The sequence below is a fragment of the Macadamia integrifolia genome, chromosome 2 (genome assembly GCF_013358625.1).
Source record: "Macadamia integrifolia cultivar HAES 741 chromosome 2, SCU_Mint_v3, whole genome shotgun sequence".
Taxonomy (NCBI): Eukaryota; Viridiplantae; Streptophyta; class Magnoliopsida; order Proteales; family Proteaceae; genus Macadamia; species Macadamia integrifolia.
Window position 1 is genome coordinate 14,463,270 of NC_056558.1, and position 23,301 is coordinate 14,486,570.

At 36.6% G+C, this 23,301-nt stretch overlaps 1 protein-coding gene across 1 annotated transcript; it reads right to left on the reverse strand.

Moving 5' to 3' along the window:
- Positions 1–161: 161 nt before the first annotated feature.
- On the reverse strand, positions 162–12,500 carry LOC122072098 (E3 ubiquitin-protein ligase RGLG3-like). The gene is made up of 12 exons (XM_042636641.1): positions 12,345–12,500; positions 11,718–11,829; positions 9,577–9,661; positions 9,345–9,485; positions 9,118–9,231; positions 5,549–5,646; positions 5,363–5,442; positions 5,144–5,252; positions 1,738–1,853; positions 1,564–1,645; positions 591–647; positions 162–473 (listed from the first exon to the last, which is right to left on the reverse strand). Exons 2-12 carry the CDS (start codon positions 11,790–11,792, stop codon positions 390–392), a joined length of 1,041 nt encoding a protein of 346 aa, XP_042492575.1. The 5' UTR covers positions 11,793–11,829; positions 12,345–12,500; the 3' UTR covers positions 162–389.
- Between the last annotated feature and the right edge of the window lie 10,801 nt (positions 12,501–23,301).

Sequence of the window (23,301 nt, forward strand, 5' to 3'; positions counted from 1 at the left end):
TTGACTCATATGATCAAGTAAGCAGCTGATCCATTTCCCTCCTACTGGAATAAAAAATAAGGTTTCATGATTTCATCAACCTTTGCTTTCCATTGATAGTGATTTTCCATCCCTACCCTTCATAGCATCCATGGAACGTTTAAGATCTGTTTTGGAATTATACTTTTTCAGTTCAAAAGAACCATGTAACCCAAAAGTTACCTACAACCACACAAAAAACCAAGTCAGTTACAGCTCTGGTTTTGTCACATAGTCTTTGACAATCAGACGGACCCAAATATAATGCTCAAATTTTTGAAAAGATACAAATCAGAATTATACAAATTCCTTTGTAATTTTTATTTCACAAACGAGTTTCCAAGCATCCAGCAGCTGAAGAGACAAATTTCTCAGGGATATAACCTCAGGCGCCCCGTTATTGGCTGACGGCATAGAGGGCAAAATTGTAAGTCTACGCCGCATTCCTTGCAAGTCTTAACCAAGAAAAGAGAGCATATGAGATGGAATGCACCAGTAAGTAATTATATATCTGCATCACAGATTGTACACGTACTTCCACATTAACATGCAATAAACTAAGGATTGCTTACCAGATGACCACATCCAAATGCCATGTCCCTTGGGTTTATAAAGCATATGGGGCAGACCTGCAGCAGCGCCAGAAATTAGAAAGGGACCCCAAAAACCCAATGGAGGACAGACCCTCCATGAACATGAAGAGAAACAATCAACAAAAACGATTTTGGTCACACTACATTCTGTAATAGATTGTGTGATCTCTGTCTCTTTTCACAATAACTTGGAGATTGGGGAAAATCATTAGGATCAAAGAGTACTCCTACATCATTGGAGTTACATGTGCTATCAACCTTTATCACCCTAGGAATTTGCGTTCATGTTTACAAATATCACATGTGATAATAGATTCCTATTGCAACTTTCTCTTATTAGATCTCCTTAGCAATTAGAGTTTCCAATTATGTGAATTCATATATATGCTATATATATAGATCATTAGGTTATGTTAAGTTTGTCTTGAATTCTTGACCCATATGGAAGATTGACCAGCTCCGACATATTTTGGTAGCGATCCAAATGAGAAGTTTTCTGAGATCTGTGATAGAAGTAGAGGGGTTGGATATGGTTCGACAGGATTGACCGCGACCCGTTGGGTCAACCCATGACTTGGAGCATATAATGTACTGTTGTCTTGTTGAGTAAGTCATTGTATTTTTTTCGAGATTTTTTTGAGCTAGGGTTTCAAAACGAGTTTTCTCGCCGCTGCTTGAGTGTAATATCTCTTCTGCATAGTGAAACATCTTCTTCTTCGCTCGAGAACGTAGCACACCACACCGGTGTGTGAACCTCGTTAAATCTTTGTGTTGTGCGGATTTATTATCTATTTATTTTTTGTATTTCTTGGTGTTTGCTATAACATGTTATAATCTTGTCAAGTCTCCAACACAATGTAGTTCCATTACTTAACAGTAAATGTTACATCGACCATGGTCATTGCACACTCGATCTACTTAACAGTAAAAAAAAATGTTACCAAAATGTTACCTCCACCATGGTCGTGGCACACTCGGTCTCTTCACTTGGAGGGGGAGGAATTGGCTTTGTGCGTGGCTCCTCTCTTCCACTTCTGCATAATTATGTTAATTCAGGATCAGTAATCCCCAAACTGACAGTTTCAGCAAGTAATTAAATACACCATAGAGAATACTGCTGGCTTACTCCACAATCATGAGTTTTTGCGTCACTTTATACTGAGATGGAATTTCCTTGAGGGCAGCCAATGCAAAGGCGGCTTCATTCTTTTGCTCAGACATTATCTTTGTGAACTCGACAAACTGCACAGGGACGAGTTCAGAAGATTAAAACAGTGCGAAGGGAAAATACAACTCTTTGGGAACTCGACAAACTGCCCATTCTTATTTAGCAGAAAACCTGCTCTCAGGTAATTTTGATGGACTCTTGGAAACAATGACGGACTCAGATAAGGCAAATATACCTTTTGCCTGTCTACACTGGTCTTCAAAGTAATGGAAAAACAAGTAATACACACAGATTTACGAGGTTCGGCAAGATTGTTTACATCCTAGGTGAGATGAGATCCTGTTTTACTATCATTGTGGAAAATAGGGTTACTTCTCAGAATTTCTTATAAAGAAAGTAAACGAGAAAGGATCTGCTGCTCTAACATATGTCCCACTTTCTGCTATCACATGGATGAAGAGGGAAAGATGAGTATAATTGGAAGCAAAACCAAAATGGACAGGTGTTGGATGCTCACCCGTACGATCAGACATAGTACACCAACATCCATATGTGATCAAACATAGTACACCAACATCCATATGTTGAAAAGAAGTATCGGCTTGAAAAGACCAAGGGAATGACTCGTTCTTGGTAGTGAGAAGAAATGGGAAAGGTTATGCTTTAAAGGAAATATATGGCCATAGATAGACTGGACTGGCTGAACCGGTTGGGCTGCAGATACTGATAAGAGACTACATACAAGGCATACAAAGATTTGGTACTTCATTTTATTGCCTACTGCATATACCCAAATCCAAAGGAGGATTATGAGTGTAATCTTTGAAAATTATTCAATAACTTATTAAATAATAATGCAGACGGACACAATCCATTGCACATTCCAATCATCAAACTCCCTACTTCTAAACAAAATAGTTTACACTATTGTAACATGATTTTCTTATTAACGCACTGATGATATGATTGTCTCAATACTTACAGAAGATGATAATACAGGTGATGCAGACCTCAAACAGTACCAATAGAGGAGAGGAGAGAGAATCATATGCCCAAAACCATACCTGATTCTGGTTCTAGTAAATCCCACAATCGACACTTGTGGATGTTCTTTATTTGAGTGAGCTCTAAGGGGCTAGCGTAGTTGGTGAGCAACGAACTTGGCACGAGTCGTAAACTCGGATGTCCTAAGTTCGACTCCCACTAGGCACACCTTGGGCCACTTACACGGGGGTGCTTAGTGCTCTTCACTGCTTTCAGTGAAGATAGAATGGTTCTCATTCAACCCCGGTATGACCCGGTCCATGCGATTGTGGGGTCAGTATGGCCCGTGGGACTAGTCAGGCCGAAGGCCTGGATATCCCTCATTAGCAAAAAAAAAAAAAAAAAAAGTGAGAGTTCTTTTATTTTAGTTTCTAGTTTGTAATAGATTTAGTTGCTAAGTTATAATTAACAATCTAGGACTTAGCTATTTTGGTTCTATTTCTTTCCTCTTTTGTGTTTTTAGTAACTATATCTTCTTTCTACGAAGTTACTATTTTATTGAGTTGTTATTTTCTAGTTAGGTACTTCTTAGTTGCCAAGACTTGTTAGTTGCTATTCTTGTATCACAGTCTCTACCATTTATAAATACAAGCAAGGGGAATCTATATGACTATTACCTCACCATTTTGGCAAAAAATATTGTGAGTTCTCTCATTAGATGCAAGCTACTGTGGTGTTTCAACAGAGAACCCAAAGTGATGAAGCCTTGGTTGGATGGAGGTGAAACCAGGTCATAACCCTTTTCTTTCCCTCCACCTATTTTCAGTTTCAGCAAGTTATACGAGGAGTGTGTGTGTGTGACTGCAACTTTGAAACTCTATTTTGTGGTTGGATTCCAGCATTATTACTTCCATTCCTATTGGCTTAGTTCATTTATTACTACTCAATATTTTTCTAGCTCTATTTCTCAGTTTCTGTCGACTTGTGATCACAATCTTCCATTATAGATTCCAGCCAGTCTAGCCATTGGTTCAAGACCAGTTTTCGATATGTTGTTCCTCGTTAATGTGACTACACTTGTAAAAGATTATAGATTCATCAATCTATTGGTGAGGCCTGATTTCAATTTAATCCAGGAAGTACTAGTGTTTTTTCTCAAAAAAATGGCAGCCGGTGAAATATGATCTCAGTTTGTGTCCACTGGCACTTTCGGAGATTAGGATCTCTCCATGTAATGAGTGAAACACTATATATATAAGGGGTTATCTCAAGGAGGTGTGTGGTGAGCATTTTGTAAATTTTTTCACCAAAATAGTGGAAGCTCTGATTATTACTCGACCACGGAGGTAGCTCACTTTGAATGAACCACGTAAATTTATATGTTCGTGTGATTCTCTCTCAAATTCTTTTGCAAATTAATCGTTACTCTACTGCATTGCTAATACGTAACAATCAGGTTATGAACCTTGTTTTAAAAACTTACTATTTTTTATTTTCCTTAAGGTGCTATCCTCCGTTGTTATTCACCATCTAACTATTTCTTTCCGGCCTAAGATATTTAGCCACAAGCACTCAAGTATATAGGCCATCTTTTCTATCAGTTTTTCAGCCTCATTATTTGGCTAGTCATTCTATAATTATTTATGCTCAAACAATCCATAGGAGGAAAGGTGGGAAAAAATATCAATTCAAGTTTTGTTTGGCTGTTTGTCTTTCTTTCCAATCACTAAGAAAAATCAATATCAATCAAATCAAACGCTAACTTCGTCTATGTTTGTATTCTCGACCCCTCTTTTTTCTTCTACTATTGAAGGTAAAAATGGTCACTTCGCACATGAAATAAAAAAATGTTCCATGACAATGACAGTTTTTTGTAATAACATAATAATAAATCACTTTATAAACTATTTTTGAAAATCTATTATACCCCTAAGTTAAAAACGCTTTTGGGAATAAGACATAAGACAATTAAAAAAATGTGTCAATTCCTAAATACACCTACTTAGGTGTCATTTAGACAGTCATATCAAGAAACAATTGGGTATTATCGAATTCATGCATTAGGGGCAGAGAACTTATTACCTAGATGGGTGTAAATGATGCCCATAGATGATGATACATCATGTCTTCGTTCTTTTGTATAAAACGTGTTTCTTATTTATTTATTTCCTGATAAATGTCTGATATATTATACACATTAAGTAATCAATGATAAACCAACACTTACAAAGCAAGCACCAACTTAAAAAGAAAACATTAGCTCACCATAGATTAAATGCTAAAGGATGCTAGAATGATCATATAGCACTTTATAAAAAAAAAAAAAGCACATTATAATGTAAACCAGGTTTGTACTAGTTGTTAAGAAGTGGTAGAATACCTCAAAGTTATCAAATGGCCGATATTCAGGAATGTTATGAATAATTTGTTGCATTGCTTGCCATGGCCCATCGCCCACACCAACCAAAATAATTGAGAGAGGATATTGGCTAAATATCAAGAAACTCCCTTATTAGTCGTTCCTTTGGTAAGGTGTCAATAGAAATATCAAGAACATATTTTCAAAGCGAGAGGGTCCAGTTTCTCAATTTTTTTTTACCTAGCTTCAACTATAGAATTTATAGTTGCTTTTTCCTGCGGACTTAACTCTCCATCTTGTAAATTATTCTCCCTCGTGACCTATAAATGTGGAAGAGGAAAGCAAAGTAAATATCCATGCATGGCAAAGAGTGGAAATTAAGAAGAAACAAGAAATCCTTATTGCCACATAAGAAAGATTACGAACCTGCCCATCAGAAAAGATGATTAGGACGTGATATTGCCCATTGCTTCTCTCCACTATATCAGTTGATGCATCAATAATTGGTGCAAAAGAGGTTGGAGCTGTATGCAAACCAATGAACAAGACGACAAAGAAATCCTAATAAATGTTGCCCATGGGGTTGCAAAAAGAAATCCTTCGTCTTATTAAGTGTAAGTGTTTTCTATCTGCAAGAGGCTTCTACGCTCATATACAAGGACACAAACCTTCAAGTAGGGGTACAATGGTCATTGTACGCCCCTATGTCTGTGGCACAAGAGCCTCTCATGGATATGAAACTTTGTCTCATTTTTGAATTAAACAATTAAAATGTTTTCTGTCCGCGAGAGGCCCCTGTGCCCACACATAAGGGCACATACTTCTAGGTAGGGTCACAATGGTCATTGCACACTCTTATGTCTGTGGTGCAAGTGTCTCTCATGGACAAGAAACTTTGTCCCATTTTTGAATTAAAGCATTAAAATGTTTTCTGTCTGGGAATGTAGCCTTGCGTTGAGTGGAGCAATCATTTCTCCCCATATGTCATGAGTAGGGGTGTCAACGGTCCGGGTCGGTGTGGTTTCGGTCCGGTTCCACCGGTTTCGGTGTGAGTTTGGAAGTGACCGAAACCGACCCAATAAGGATTTATCGGTTTCGGTCCGGTGTCGGTTTTGGTGCGGTTTGGGTTCGGGTTGGTACCGGTTTGGATTTATTAGGTTCATTTCGGTTTGGATCGATTTTTTAAACCGGTATGAAGCCATTAGGAAACAACCAAATGATGAATTGTTGAACTTCGATTTCTTAAATCGATTTGTAACCGGGTTGGTTTTGATTTTTGGTCTAGTTTGAATTCGATTTTCCATACAAATGTATACAAAACTATTCAAATTTTAATTTTTTTAATGAATTTTGGAGTGTTTTGGTTTCTTACCGGTTTGGTTTCGGTTTCGGTCCGGGTTTTGAGCCGGTTTCGGTTTGGTTTCGGGTTCATCCGGTTTTCGGTGCGGTTCGGTTTGGTTTTGGGGTTACAATACTTGAAACCGAACCGAACCAATAAGGCTTCGGTTCGGTTCGGTCCGGGTTGTTATCGGTTCGGTCCGGCCGGTTTTACCGGTTCGGTTTAGGAATTGACACCCCTAGTCATGAGAATGGGCAGCCCCCACCCTCCCACAGAAAACAAACCCAAGGGAAAAAGAACAGATTACATGTGCATTTAGCCTGGACAAACAGAGATCAAAACATCAGCCCTAGGAGAATGAACAGGAGCAACAATGGGCTCATACTATGGTCTTTAAAGAGGCATCAAATTTTAAATTATTTGGGGCAAATCTAATATGGTGACTCCTCTACGTACACCAAGTCAATACCAAGATGACTTATTTCTCAGGTCCTTTATGTTCCTAGCCATATCATTAAGATTAGTCCATGGGTGCCAGAGTTGCTACAATTGCTTTAGAAGGGCTACTGTCAATATTCGAAACATCCTTAGGTTCCTCAATCCATTCTGGGGCATGAAATCCACCATGACTACAATCATTTGGTATACTATTTTTGGTTCTGTCATTTGCGAAGCTATTGCATCGTTTTTTCCTCGAACAAGAATCATTCTTGTATGATCTAATCCACATACATGGAATCCACCAATAGTCTTTTCCATTATTGGACATAATCTAGCTAGCAAAAGCAACTAGCTATTGGAATTCCAATTTTCTTCAATCGATGGTACTAACAGTGTGTATAGCACGTCAAGTGTGAGATTGGTGTCAAGAAGCTATGGGCGTAGCAATGCCTCCATACTATAGCTCGATCTGCAGAGTTTTGCAGGCCAATAACCTATTTGAGTAATATCCATTCAAGTGTGCGAGGCAATGTAAGGAATGTCCTTTCACTTTGTTCAAGGGAAGATCCATTAGATGATAAAAGCTAGCACATTAACTATATATCTAACGTTGTAGATACCACATTTTGTCACCCTTTAAGGCCCCCTTAATATAAAAGCCTAATTGGTTTAGTACACTCCCCATAGTGGCTACGGAATAACTACCTCAATGACCAAATTGCCTCTGGTAGGGTTTGACCAATCGAAATTGGCACAAAATATATAAATATATGTTTTTTTTTTTTGTCATTTAAAACCCACTACTAAAACATAGGTGCATTTTTATCATCATTTCATGCAAAATGTTTTCGAGCAAGTTCGGAACCCAAAAGATCTTAGGTTGCGTTTGATAGTCATCCAAAAAATGTTTCTAATATATATTTTTGTTCATATCACGGGAATAAGAAAACAAAATCTTCAGTTTAGTGTCTACGATTTGTTCTTTTTTTTTTTTTTAAATAAATCAGATAAAAAAAAAAAAAAGGAAAAATGGTTAATCATGTTTTAACATTTGAGAAACATTCCATTTGAAAAAAAAAATCATGTCCTCGATAATTTCCCCCAGACCAAAACCTTCTCTATCTCTTTAAAACTCTAAAGAACCAACACCTTCTTTGTCTCCTTGAAACTCCGAAGAAATGGAGTGGTGAAGAATCCGTAAAGAACTCTCATTCGATCATGGGTCTCCCTCATCCATGTCTTGATGAAATCGGACTGAGAAAACCTTTCGGCAAAGAAAAAATTCCAGAAAGAAGTGATACGAACTTGGAAGAACTCAACCTCATAACTTAAAAGGTGAGGGAACCATGACCATATCAACCCATATTTCTTTCAAAAACCGATGCAGGATCAGCCCCCATATCTCTTCTGTTACGATAAGGGATCTCGTAAGAGAAGACTGTCATCAAATATATGTTAGATTACACTACATTCACTTCAATCATGTAGCCCACCATATATTTGACCATTTTCTTATAATTTTCGAAAGTTCTAATTTGTTTTCAAAATTTTACTTTTTTTCCCATCATTTGTCCTTCTATGTGGGAAAGTCCAATTAGGCTGTAACTAGACACATGAGTGAATAGAAGAAGATGGGATCGACCTGTTCACCACATTTGGGTGTGCATGCTACTATGTAGTAAATCTACCGGCACATTCTATTAAGCCGTGATCTAAAAGAAAAAAAATTTATAGGTTATGTTTAGTTGCATGAGAAATTTAAGGGAAAGGAAAATAAAAATTTCAAACCTAATAAGATACTTTTGTAATCATTACTCTATGCATGTAATCCTGATTATATAAATTATTTTAATTTCCTTTAAGAAAAAAGTTTGAAAATTTCAACTCCCTTTCAGAACCATAAACTAATATTGAGGAAAAAAACTGACTACTTCTGACTTCTGGCTAAAGTCGACCGAAAAACTAGGAAACAAAATGTCTAAATCGGTTTAACATTTTCTGGGATATCAGCTTATAACCTGGATTCTTCACTTTTATATTTTTATTTTTAATCCTCGTATCACAAGGGTTACTTCTTTTCATTGATTGTGCATGGATTTTTTTTTTTTTTTTTGATTAACCAAGGTGTCCAGAATAACGCAGCAACCTACCTCTAAGGTCTCTATTTAAATCAGCTAAAGACAATGAAAATGGAAAGTGAGAAAGTCTTACAAACCTGACAATTCTAAAGAAGCAACAATCTCTTTGTATCTTCCAAGAGCCTCATCAATACCATGACAAGGTCGTCCATCAGGAAAGAAGTTGAAGATATCCTTCCCTTGTGTTGATGCTAGAAAGGGAAGAAGGGCGAAAAATAAAAAAGGAAACGCAATTAGACAACTATTTAAAGTAAGTTCGTATCTTAATTATTTGTGTTAGGTATTTCCGTGAAAGAGTACTTACCATCGCCGAATCCAAAACAATATATGAAATTGTCCATAACAAAAGGAGCCAATGTGCGGCCAATTATAGATATAGCTTGCTCATATGGGTTAGGTATGCTACCAATTTCATGGAGGCTTCTCCGATTGAATGAATTCATTCCTACAATTAGTAATAAATGGTAATGTTTATTTTTCCAGCAGCATAAAATTTTGAACAGAATTTTTAATCCATTGAAAGCTGATCAGATCACCTGTCCATAGGTTGCTCCTTGTAAAGTCAATAGCAAAGATTAGTTTAATTCCCTCAAGTTCAGCTTCCATTAATGCAGAAACAACCTGAAAATAAAGATTACCATACTTCTTTTACTCATGAGATTAATTAACACGTGACTGACGAAAGCTAAAAATAAAACCATAAAATCACTTAGAAGGGTTGATTTCAATAGCAGAGAAATAAAGAGGAATGGGCATTTATGGATTTTTTTTTCTCAACAAGTGCTAGATCTTATTTTCAAGGCTCCGTTTAATTACAAAGAAAATTTGAAGTGAAATGAAATGAATATTTAAACTTAAGAAGAAATTATAGTAATCTGATTATACAAAGAGCAACTTCAGTGCAAGGGTCTCCCATTACTGTAGGGTCTGGGAGGGACAAACGTACATAGCTTTAATCCCATATGACTATATCACTAACTTCAAATCATTCTATTTTCTGTTATTAAGTTTCACTTCACTTTGCATTCAAAACCCTTTACTATAGAATGTAAAATGTATTATTACGAAATATGGTAAGAAATTTAAGTAGTTTATACAATCACATGGGTAATGATTACAAATTTCTTTTTTTAATTTAAAAAATTTTACTATTTTCCTTGCAACCAAACATTACCTTAAAAATTTAATGAAAAGGGAAGAGAAATTTTCAAACTTTAAAAAAAAAAAATTTGTAATATAATTATATAAATAACTTAAATTTTTTACCATATTTATTAATAATACATTTTACATGTAATTTTTATTTTACCTTTTATGAAAAAAATGGGATGCAAAGTCTTAATAACCAAATATGAAAATGATTTGAAATTAGTGATATATCATATGAGGTAATAACTACAAATTTTCACTTTCCTTCTATTTAATTCCTCTTTAATCAAATGGAGTCTAAATAAAAGTATTTTTCATCCCATATTATTTTGCATAAAGAAATAGGATTCATGTAGTACGTGGACCTCATTTAGTTAGCATGAGAACTGATTGAGTTGAATTATATTCTTTTGCATTTCTTATTTCATTAGAATATTCTACCCAAGCATGCCGACAGACTTTATTGGTATCCCATAGTGAAAGGCATTTTTCCCATTGACTAGTCTCTCAATTTCTTTAACAATCCAGAATCTGAAAATAGTTCCAGAAATTTCATGCTTGGGATTCCCCTAGCTTCATTTTCTTTTACTCAAAACCAATACTTTGATCTTACCTCAATAACTAGATAATTACTTTGATAATTACCCATCAATGAGATCAAATTTGACCAGATAAAAAATTATGCACAAAGGAAATATTATGGCTTCACACAACATAATCAACTGGCTTCAATTTGATCCCTAATTTCAGTGGATCGTTGGAGCCTAGCTAGTCAAATAAACCCACGAGCCTTGACTTGCAGGAACAAAGCTCACCCAAAAAAAAAAAAAAATCTCTAATTGCGGAAAGGGAAAACATCACATTTATGGTATTTGTACTAGTTGAGCCATGGTTACAAAGATACTTTTTTTTTTTTTTTTTTTTCTTCTGGTAAATTGGTTACAAAGATCCTCTCAACAAATGGGTGGTTGTAGAAGGACCAACCAGACACAATATAGGAGAGAGAAAAAAGTGTGTTTTATTTTGGCTATGTTTGGTAGTCATTGAGTTTCAAAAACGACGTTTCATATAAAAACCAAAATTTTTAATTTCTGTGTTAAAATGTCGTTTTAAAACAAAAAAAATGGTGTTTGATGAATCTATTTTAGGAACGATTATCAAAGTTGGTCATTTTTTTGTATTTGAAATTAAACCAAAATGATGGAACAAGATTTCATTGTCCATCATTTTGCGTTTCTGACTTTTTTTTTTTTTTTTTTTGGCCTTTTAGTTCAAAAAAAAACCAAACATTTGATTCCATTTTTTTTCTCATAAAATAGAAAAACATCAAAAATATTTTTCTGAATAATTATCAAAGGCAGCCTTTCTCTCTCTTGTTCTGTACCTAACTAATCCCTCTCCTCAACCTGAGAGGATCTGAATCAGTGAATCCCATATGTTTTCTAATAAATATATTTTTTTTTTCTTAGGTTGAAATTTTCAAAAGCATCAGCACATGACATCCACAAAAAACGTCAAAGACAAACACCTCATCCAGAGAATTGGCACTATCCGGGATGCAATGGCTACGGCCCTGAGAACTCTCTGCTTGCTCCAAAATCATGTCTAGATAATTTATATACCTAGATAATGAAATAATCCTGTAAATAGAGTAAAAGAATGAAGAGTTAGATCCATAAGTTAAACATATAACAGGAAGAAAAACCGCCTTCAATACAAGTTTCAAGTTAACCAAAAAATAATGCATCATGTTAATGGTTCTAAAACTCAGATTAAATCGGTCCGTATCAATCGAATTACAATGGTATTGATCTTAATCGATTTCTGATCTAACCTTTTCAATCTTATCTAGATTAGTATCAGAACGATATTGACCTTGCCCATGTCCATTCTAAGGTTCGGACTAGATATTACAAGACATACTGTTGTGGCAATATCTAGAAAACAATAAATAGCAAAAGGACCACTTTTTTTTAGGTAAACATATAGTTAGATGAGATATTTCATATGAGGGAAAGAGAAAATAGTGGTTAGAGTTTAGAGATTTGCCACGCTCACCTCGCCGTCTGTGTCACTCATCGCGAGTGTTGTGAGGGGCCAAAGTTGCAGACTTGAGGGTGAGAGTGTGAGTTTAAGGGTTAATAGTTTGATTTACCTGTCTCGCTCGTTGCGGGTGTTGCGACTTGCGAGAGTCCAAAGTTGCAGAAACTGGGGGAAACCAGTGAATAAGGAAGTCAGAAGGAGAGAGAGAGAGAGAGAGGCCTTGGGGTTTTGGGATATTTGGCAAGAGGAAGAGTTATTGGAGATCGGGTTTGCTAGCTTGGTACATACAACATACTACATACCATAGGCGACGACTTACCACTGGCTTTTGTTTGACACGCTTTCGAGAAGAAAAAACCCAACCCGATTATACGCGGTTTCTAAAGAAAACTCAGATCAATGTGAACAGAGTTTGGTCAATTTTAAGAAAAGACTTCTAACTTATTATTATTATTAGGGGTGTCAACCGGTCGGGCCGGTCCGGTCTCGATTGGTTCTAATTGGGCTTGAAGACTTTCAAGGGCTGCACCGTGTCTACCCATTTAACTAATCAGACTAAATTAGTGAGGGCATGGTACGCTTTATATTCGGTTGATCAGCATCGGGTTATAAGCGGGCTACTAAAATCAAACCTTAATCGGACTTTAGTCGGGCCTTAACGGGCTATGGTTATGTTTAATGTTAACCAAGCTTTACTGGTTTTTAAATGTGACTCTTTAAAATATGCTCTTATATTCCAGCCCACTTAATTCTGATCATGCAAACCCAAAAATATGACAAGAAATAAAGAATATGCAGACCAACTATTTCATTTTAATATAACATTAAGAAAACGTGTTCACCATTAATTAATCCCAACGCATGCACCATTAATTAATCCAAATATATATATTTTTTTTTTGGTAATGCAAAATCTTATTGAAAAAAGGACCGGTTACAAGCCAAGGCATCAGCTTCGCAGAGATAATTTAGCCAAGGACTGGATTGAGGCCATACTGTCCTACACCGGATGGACAGGCCTCTCCTTGCAAGGGTGTCGGCAATATTGTCAACAGTCCTTGGAACATAAGAAAATTAATCCAAATATGTTAGAAGCAAGAGAAGAGGACATATCTATCATAAATTATTTAATATAAATATTCAGTATGAATATAATAATGCTGGAATATTAATATATTATTACTTTACAAAACGACAAAACCAAGGAACACTCATTAAAGGGTTCGGCTAGGTCGGTGCACAATAGGCCAGTCTCGGTCGTGTCGTGTCTTATTCAGTCGGTCTCAGGCGGGCGCCCGACGGGCCTAGCAACAGAACCGAGACCTACTGTTTGTAAACAGGTCGGTCTATGAACGGTCGATTCTGATCGATTTAGTCGGGTCAGTCTTAGGTTTGACACCCCTAATTATTATTGGGGAAAATTATGCCCCCTCCCTTATAGTTTTTCGAAATTACATGTGGGTCCAAAGGTTTGAGCGATTTACATCTCCTTCCCATGAAGTTTGAAAGATTCTTACAATTAGGTCCAATCCATTAATCACTATTAATTTTAAATTGTTAGTTGGTGACTTCACCATTTTAAGCCAAAATACCCTTATAAAAAAGTGAAGTTACTATTATAGCCTTCAGTTAAAACCAACAAAAGAGGAAAACCCAAAATCATCCCACTCTCTCTCTCTCTCTCTCTCTCTCTCTCTCTCTCTCTCTCTCTGTATGAAGGTGGAGTCGCGGTGTTCGTTTGCATTGAAATATCCCTTTTCCATTTCTTTTTATCTTTCATTAGGAGCCGAGACTGAAGCCTCTCTCTCTCTCTCTCTCTCTCTCTCTCTCTCTCTCTCTCTCTCTCTCACACACACACACACACATATGAAGGTGGAGTCACGGTGTTCGTTTGTATTGATTTGAATTTTTTGGAGGACGAGGAGTACTCGAGACCAAGAGAGGTAATTCTACTTCTTCCTTATTTGCTCTGTGAATTAGTCTTAAAAAATTCGTTTCAATTCCTTTTTAGCCTTTTGTTTCTAAAGTTGATTAATTTGTTTCACTGTCAAGAACTTGATTTTCAAAATCCTTTTACAGAAACTAAGATTTGTCTCATTTCCTTTACTTTTTCTCTAGGAGTACAGGTTGTACTCTATTTTTTCTGGCTTTTTTTTTTATTTTTTTATTTTTTTATTTCAGGATCGATTGGTTGTTCTAATGATCCAAACATTTGATCCACCACAATTTTAGGTACTGCTGGTTTGTTTCTAAGGAACACTCTGACATATATTTGGTGTCAATCAGACACCAGGATACTTTGCTATTTGAAATCACCCAGTTTCTGTCTTGGTTTGGCTTTTGCACAAAGCATTCCCTAAACAGTCCTGGATTCGTTTAATTAACTTTCAGTCCTTTTGGGGGCAACTGCTATGATGCCATCGACAACGGTTATGAGCTACAATTCTTGGATTTTTGTTGGGATGATTTTCAATTTCTTTGTATTCCGATGCCGGAAGAAATGGTGGTAATAAAGTCTTTTGTTGTATAAAAGTATCAGCATACTCACACTGTCAATGTTAGGAGAGGGGGTATAAATCGCTCAAACCCTTGGACCACATGTAGTTTCGGCAAATTATTATTATTATTATTATTATTATTATTATTATTATTATTATTATTATTATTATTATTATTATTATTATTATTATTATTATTATTATTATTCTACTTGAATAATACATCGGAATCTAATGGGATCAATGGTGGCCACAAAATTTGGGTTTTTTTGGAAGAATCATATTCAAGTCTAGGCCATGGATTTAGGGGATGGTATCGATATCTGCCAATAGCGATCCAATACTGATCAGATCGGATTGATGTGTATTGATCGGTTTTACCCTTGCTTTTTTTAAAAAGTGCCATTTTTTTTTTTGTTTTACCCCTAAAACAATACGGGTAACCGTTCTAGATCGATCAAGGATCGGTCTCATCCAATACCCATACAATACAATACAACTGATACGATACCAATACTTGAAACCATGAGTCTAGGTCATGGACAACCATCACCAGTATGTAATTGTTGCATGTTTCGATTTGGCTTCAAATAGTAAATCATTGCTTACTTTTGTCCATGCTTTGTGTTCTTTTGGTGAAAGGCGATTGTTAGGGGAGGATCTTATCAATTTTACTAGAATGGTTGACCAAGCATAGACGGTCTGTGGAGACTTTAATGCTATTTTGGCTCCGTCTGAGAAGGTGGGAGCACGACCTCCCTGTTCTCAGTCGATGGAGGAGGAGTTTGACAGTTCGTGAATGAAGCCATGTTGATTGATGCAGGTTATGAGGAAAACGCTTTCAAGTGGTCTAATAAACAGGAAGTGCTTAGTTTATTGAAGGCTCATCTAGATTCACTCCTGTATAATTGTCTATGGATGGCCTAGTTTCTTCTTTGTTGTATTCGCCACCTCAATAAAATATGCTCTGATCAAACCTCAATTTGGGTTGAGATTGCGACAATGTTAGCAGCCTGGGTTTCGCCATTTAAATTCCAAGAAATGTGGGTATCTCATCCTAAGTTTTTGAAGATTGTGAATGAAGTCTAGCATCGGCCGGTCTATGGTTCGCCTCTTCAGATTCTTTTTCTCAAGCTTAAGGACCTTCGGGTATGCCTTAAAACTTGGAATAAAGAATTGCTTGGTAATATTTATCAAAATATTCCCAATGCAGAGGATGAGGTTAGTCAGAACAAAGCGGATTAAGAATTGAATCCAAGTGAAGCATTAAAATGTGCTCTCCAAAATTCTCGCACTATTCTTTAGAGAACTCTTCTCCAGGAGAAAATATTTTGGAGGCAAAAATCCAGAGTCAAATGGCTTCAAGCAGGAGATAGAAACACGAGCTTCTTCTATGCTATGGTGAATGTTAGGCAGAAAAAAGCTAGTGTGGAGAAAATCAAATCGAGTGAATGGGTTTGGATCACTGGAGCGGAGGAGGTGAAAGCTAAGGTAGTGCAACATTTCTTGAGCATTTGTTTTATCTCAGCCTAGTCTTTAGGATGAGGGTTTGTTGGACTTTATTCTAGCGCTAATATCTGATGATGTTAATGCAAGTCTCTTCCTTATGCCATCTATGAAAGAGGTGAAAACGACCGTTTTTTTTTTCCTTTCTAAAGAGAGTGCTCTTGACCTTGATGATTTTTCTGATGTTTTTTTCACATCCTATTGGGACGTAGTGTGTCATGACATTTTGACAACTATCAAGGATTTCTTCACTAGGGGTTTGTTGCCTAGGAGTTATACATCTTCTCATCTCATCCTCATCCCGAAAAATGATTGTCTTGAGTTTATGTCAAATTTTAGGTTGATAATTCTCTGCAACTTTTCTTATAAAATCCTTGCTAAATTATTTCTATTATTTTGTCTATTGTTTTTTATTTATTGATTTCAGAAGAACAAGATACATTTTTTCATGGCAGATACATTCATGATATCATTGCACTTATGCAGGAAGTAGCGAAGGACATTAATAAAAACTCAAGGGGCGACAATTTGATTTTGAAACTTGATATGGCTAAAGCCTATGATCGGCTAGAGTGGAGTTTCCTCTATGAAGTGCTCAGTAAATTTGGTTTCTCTTCCCTTTGGATTGATTTAATCAGGAAATCGCTGGAGAATTGTTCATTTTCAGTAGTCATGGAGGGGCTCGTATGGATATTTTAAATCATCTAGGGGATCTTTTATTGCCTAGCTTGTTCATTTTGGTGAAAGAAGTACTTAGCAGGGGTCTGACGACGCTCTTTGAATAAGGTCGTGAAACTTATTTTCATCTCCTGGGAGGGTGACCAGAGATATCTCACAATTTATTTGCAGATGATACAATCATCTTTACTAGGGGACCGAAGACCTCTATGATGCAAATCATAGGTTTTATTAGTGGATATGAAAGCTTCTCAGGGCAATTAGTGAACCGTCGAAAAATCTGTTTCATTATTGGTTCAAAAGCTATAGAGGTTCATGTGAAAATGGTGAGTGATGTCATTGGCTTCGTGCGAAAATCTTTGCCTATAACTTACTTGGGTGCTCCTCTCTACTTTGGTATTTTATTTTATTTATTTATTATTATTATTATTTTATGAATTTCTTGTTAAGGTTAGTAATAAAGTGTTAGGTTAGAAAGGAAAGCTTTTCTCATCTGGAAGAATATTGATTCTTCTTAAGCATGTTCTTGTTTCTATGTCAATCCATATTTTTTCATATTTGGAGGTTCCTAAATTGGTTATGATAAGATTCCAGAGAATCTGCTTGGATTTTTTATGGGATTCAACGGATCATGATAAACATTACCATTGGGTTCAACGGATCATGATAAACATTACCATTGGGAAAATTTATAAAAGATTTGTAGGCCTTTGGAGGATGGTGGCCTTGGCATCTGTCTCTTGGAGGATGTCAATTTATCCATACGGCTTAAGGGGATGTGGCATATCATGTCAGAGAATTCACAGTGGAGTCCTTTGTTCAGGGCCAAGTTCTTAAAAGGTAAGTATATTGAGTTAACCAATTCTAAAGTAGTGGGATTGAGATCTTAGAGAAAACCCTTGGCCTTAAAAGAACTTGCTTTATCAAAATCCAAACGGTTAGTTGGTCGAAGTGAGGTGAATTTTTAGCTGGATAATTGGTTGGGTGTGGGCCCAATTATTGATTTTGTAGACAGTGCCTTGCATGTAAACCTGAATACCCGAGTAAATGAGGTAAGTAATGCCAACGGTGTTTGGAATCAAGATGTGCTGGATATAATAGATTCATAAGATATTAGGGATAATATTCTAGTTTGCAGTGTCAAATTACTAGCCAGAGAGGACCGATTGGTGTGGATGGCATCTTCGGATGATAGGTTCTCTACCAAGTCAACTTAGATTGTGGTTTGCGCTCATTTAAATACGATCACGTATTCTAAATGGTTGTGGAATCACTCTCTTCCATCTAAGATTGGTTTCCTCTCTCGACAGATTCTCAACTATAAGATACTAACAGATGATTTGCTAATGAAAGGTTTTGCAGAGAATTTTGAACCCTTCACCGCCATCCTATTTACCCAATCTTTGCTTTCTTGTGCCCGCCATCAACCTCAACGTACTTACTCATCATTGATCTTGTAGGACTTGCACAATCTATATCACCAAAGCAAAATTTTCAGAAGCTTTTCACGTCTCAAATTCGACCTAAATCCTCTATTTTCTCCTAAGCTGGGGAAAACATCATCTGCAGTGAAGAAGAGTTGTGGTGAAGTGCAATGAAGGCTTCTAATGGTGACACGTGAACAAAAGATGATCAACAGCAGGGATTTGAAAAGCCCAAAATTGGGATCTCGACCCGTCAACCGCGGGCTAGAATCCCATGACCCACCCGTATAACCCTAGGTTAAACCTTTCATTCCCTCCTCACAATCAAACACAACAGTGTCTCCTTCTTCTTGCTTCGTCCTCGAGGAACTACCATGGTGAACGGCCGCAATCGAAGTGTGATGGGTTCCCTGAGTTTGTACTCTTCCACAACTCCAAAGGTGCTCTATTACCTAATTGAGTGGTGTTTTGCCACCATCGACCCTGTTCCCCTCCATGCATGGTTTCAAGTATTGGTATCATATTGACCGTATCATATTGGTATCGGTTGAGACCGATCCTAGATCCTTGATCGATCCGAATCGATCACCCGTATCGTTTCAAGAGTAAAAAAATAAAAAAATCATACTTTTTCTGAAAACCAAAGAGCAAAAGTGATTGATACCAATCGATCCTCTTCAATTCCATCATATCATTGGCATTGGCAAAATAAATGTTCGTTTTTTACCATTCCATTGTTCAGACACTGATGAAAGAAAACTCTTTCCTATTATTGTATTGATGTCAATGAATATCAGGTTCAATGTCCTGAACTAAAATTTGTTGGATTTATGGGCTAAATTAATTATTCGGGTTGATTAAATGGGTGAGAGTCAAATTGCATGAACCGGTTCGGTCCACTCTCAAGCTTAGGGATATGCTGGCTCAACCCATTGTGGTTTAGGGTTTTGAGTGCAGGACAGTATTATAAATACTAGGTTTTGGATCCCTACAACCATTATTCACTCTTCCCCACTTTACCACTAAAGTGAGAGAACCAAGGAGGTTTAAGGGGTTGTAGAAGATCCATAGCCAAGCCAATAGAGCGAAAGTGGGAGTGACCAACATCAATCATCTTCAGCATACTAGGTGAAAGGTACAAATCGATCCTCCATAATTTTATTAGATTCGTGTTCTTGTTTTTTTCTTGTGTGGTTTCCTCCATTGGGTTTCAATCTCAAACCCATAGGGAGTTCTAACAAGTGGTATCAGAGCAGACCACATGGGACAAGAATCGATTGAATTTTTCTTGTACATGAGGATTTTGATTATTACTTAAAACTTGATTTGATTAAAAATCATGAAAATCATGAAAATCATAAAAATCATAAAAATCATGAAAATCATAAAAATCGTAATTTTACCATCACTTAAAGATCCTGTATGGAAAAACTTTCTTCACGAAAGTTGTAGATCACGAGAAGACGGTCGCGGCGGTATGCCGCACGTCACCGGAAACCTCCGGACGCGCCGGCACGTGCCGCCGGAAACCGGCTGCCGGAGGAGAGAGAAAAAAAAATCAAAAAAAAAAAAAAACGGCGGCGAGTCATCGCCGGGTCAACTCGGAAACCCTACCGAGTCGAACCGGTGACACAGTGGGTCAACTCATATATACTATTTGACTCGGTCAAAGGTTGACCGGGTCGTTGACCATTTGACCCGAATTTGACCCGGAACTCATATGGCCGAACCGGTTGGTTTGGATTGATTTAAAAAAAAAAAAAATAAAGGCTTGTTTGGTTTTTGTTCATTTTGGGTTTTTATTTAAACTACTTTAAATTTCATTTAAAGGTTCGTTTTAAGGCCAAATTGAAATCTGTTTTTTGCGTTGGATTCCTTGTTTCGGGCCACATTTAATGATCTAATTTTTAATATGACATATTTATTTGAAATTTTATGTTGTATTTAGTTTCAATCATTGAAACAAAATGGCATAAATCAATGCTTTGAAAAATATATATGTTATTGGTTACCATGAAATTGAGAAGTTTTTTTTTTAAATTGAGATATATTAATATGGAAAAGGGTGTAAGCTTCCGCTCATTCTTAGTTGCAAAGTAATTTTGCTTTAGGAAACCATGAAATGATGAGGTGGAATCCACCAAAGTGGTACATCTTATTATTTCATGATTTTCCACAGGGAAACAATGTAGGTGACATTTGCCCAAAGGTGATGTCACCAAAGTTAAGAAAATGACAGTAACCTAGAGGTTCCTAAGCCCAAAGGTGAGGGGATTTCAAAAGTTATTGTTCTTTTCACAGTAAATATAAATTTACAAGAGGACCAGTGCATTCTTAGCCCAAAGGATAGGAATGTAGTTGCGGTTGTGACTCTTGTATGGTTATTGTTGTCCTAGTGACATTTATATGTATGTTTTGAACATAAAGATATACATCTCCAATGGGAAAGATATGATAGAACTGAGTGAAACCCACCAAAGTGGTACATTCAGTTCGATTGTATCTTCCCCAACAGTAAATGTGATACTTTCCCAAAGGTTATGTCATCAAGGTTTGAAGATAATCATCCACATTCAGAAAGGGACATTGAATTTGGAGTTCTTTTGCCCAAAGGTGATTGAATTCCAAAGTTAGTGTTGTTTTCACAGTTAAAAGAATAATATAAGAGCATCAGCTAATTCCTGTCCCAAAGGATAGGGATATATTTTTAGTTGTAACTCTTATTTAAAATATATTGATGGTATTACATGCTTTTATATTATGGTTTATATTTTGATATTTGGCATGTATTGTGTTGTTGTTACTGCTGTAGTAAGATGGCAGTTCCCTCAAGTTATGTATCTTCGATCCCAATACTCACTGGTAACAACTATCAAAAGTGGGTGGAGGAATTAGAATTGCATTTAGGTCTTCTTGACTTAGACTTGGCACTTAGGGAGCCTAAACCTGAGCCTCTCACAGACTCGAGCAGAAGTGCTGAAAGGACCAAGTTTAAGAAATGGACTGAAGCAAACAGAAAGTGCATACTGGTTTTAAAAAAGGCAGTTCCTGAAATTATACGTGGGAACATAGAGATCAAAGACACTGCAAAAGAATTCCTGGATGCTATTAAAGGTAGATTTCAACACAACAAGAAAACTGAGAAAACCACATTGATGACCAGGCTAATGAATACAAGGTATGATGGATGTGGGAGTGTTAGAGAATACATTTTGGGTGTAGCTACTGATGCTGGTAAACTTAAGGATCTTGGAATACAGATCGATGAAGAATATATTGTACATATTGCACTGAATACCCTCCCTAGTCAGTATAATGTTATCCAATCTACCTACATTGCACTGAAAGATGATTGGAGCCTAAATGAACTCATTTTCATTTGCACTCAAGAGGAAGAAAAATTGAAACAAACTAGGTTTGAGAGTGCACATGCAACTTTCCACAAGGGATCTTCTGGTGGACCAAGCAGAAGGAACAAAAATTTTTCCAACAGAGGAAGCGCCAAACCATATGACAAGAATAATAGCTCTCAAGAACTTGACACATCTCAAAAGGCTCAGGATGAAGAGAATATCAGCAACGTAGAGTGTTTCTGGTGCCATAAGAAAGGACATGTGAAGAACGACTGTTTTATTTTCAAGAAATGGTTAGAGAAGAGGAAGAATTCTGGGGCTGATAAGCAGGATGATACCAAGAAAGGGTAAGGTAGAATGATCACCAGTAATTGAGAGCAAGTAAAATTTGGTTCTATCAAGTAGTTAGGATTTCTTTACATACAGTTATTTGAAATGCTTGATTAGTGGGAGCTTTGATTTTGTTTAGTATTTGTTTATGTTTTGAACCTTAGCCCGTATGTTTTGGGGCACAGTTTGATGAATTATGGTTAAGTTTTAGCATTTACATTATGCACAGTTATTTATTGAAATAGTTGGTTTATGATTTCATTTAAGAATGTTTTTATAGGCAGTAATTGTCTTGGTTATAGGTAATATTTTACCACAGTTCAAAAGGTAATGTTTGCCACATTTTAAGACAGTATTTGTCACAGTTCATAAGCAATATTTGCCACAGTTTATAGGCGGAAGGCCACAGTTAGATATTAACCACAGATCAAAGGCGATTTGCCACAGTGAAGGTTAATATCACAGTTAAGGACCTACATGGAATGACAACAGTGTAATTTGAGGATATGTCAATATTTCTGTGATGGTATCCCACATAGATTCGTGTTAAGAAACTTACTTATGTTTGTAATAACAGAAAGTTGTATGCCGTATATTGAGGTGTATCTTCTGCTGTTATTCGATGTGAGTGGTTTTTCAACTGAATCACAGTAAGAGTGGTTAATGTAATAAGATTCTATGGCCACACCAATTTAAAAGACATCCTTATAATTAATGTAGCCCAAGTGGGATTGTTGGATTTATGGGCTAAATTAATTATTCGGGTTGATTAAATGGGTGAGAGTCAAATTGCATGAACCGGTTCGGTCCACTCTCAAGCTTAGAGATATGCTGGCTCAACCCATTGTGGTTTAGGGTTTTGAGTGCAGGACAGTATTATAAATACTAGGTTTTGGGTCCCTACAACCATTATTCACTCTTCCCCACTTTACCACTAAAGTGAGAGAACCATGGAGGTTTAAGGGGTTGTAGAAGATCCATAGCCAAGCCAATAGAGCGAAAGTGGGAGTGACCAACATCAATCATCTTCAGCATACTAGGTGAAAGGTACAAATCGATCCTCCATAATTTTATTAGATTCGTGTTCTTGTTTTTCCTGTGTGGTTTCCTCCATAGGGTTTCAATCTCAAACCCATAGGGAGTTCTAACAAAATTATCTCATAAGATTCAAACTCTTTTGGATTCAAATTGTCTACAATAAAAAAAGAAGGATGAGATACAATGATCATTCAATGACTAAGAACATTTAGGGTATAAAGTCCTAAAAGACTCTCACCACT

Coding starts and splice junctions, on each gene's coding strand:
- LOC122072098 (XM_042636641.1), bottom strand. CDS start 11,792: ATGATTTTGGAGCAAGCAGAGAGTTCTCAGGGCCGTAGCCATTGCATC. Junction 5,647..9,117: donor TGCTTCTTTAGAATTGTCAG/GTTTGTAAGACT, acceptor GTTTGCATACAG/CTCCAACCTCTTTTGCACCA. Junction 648..1,563: donor GTGCCACGACCATGGTGGAG/GTAACATTTTGG, acceptor GCGCTGCTGCAG/GTCTGCCCCATATGCTTTAT.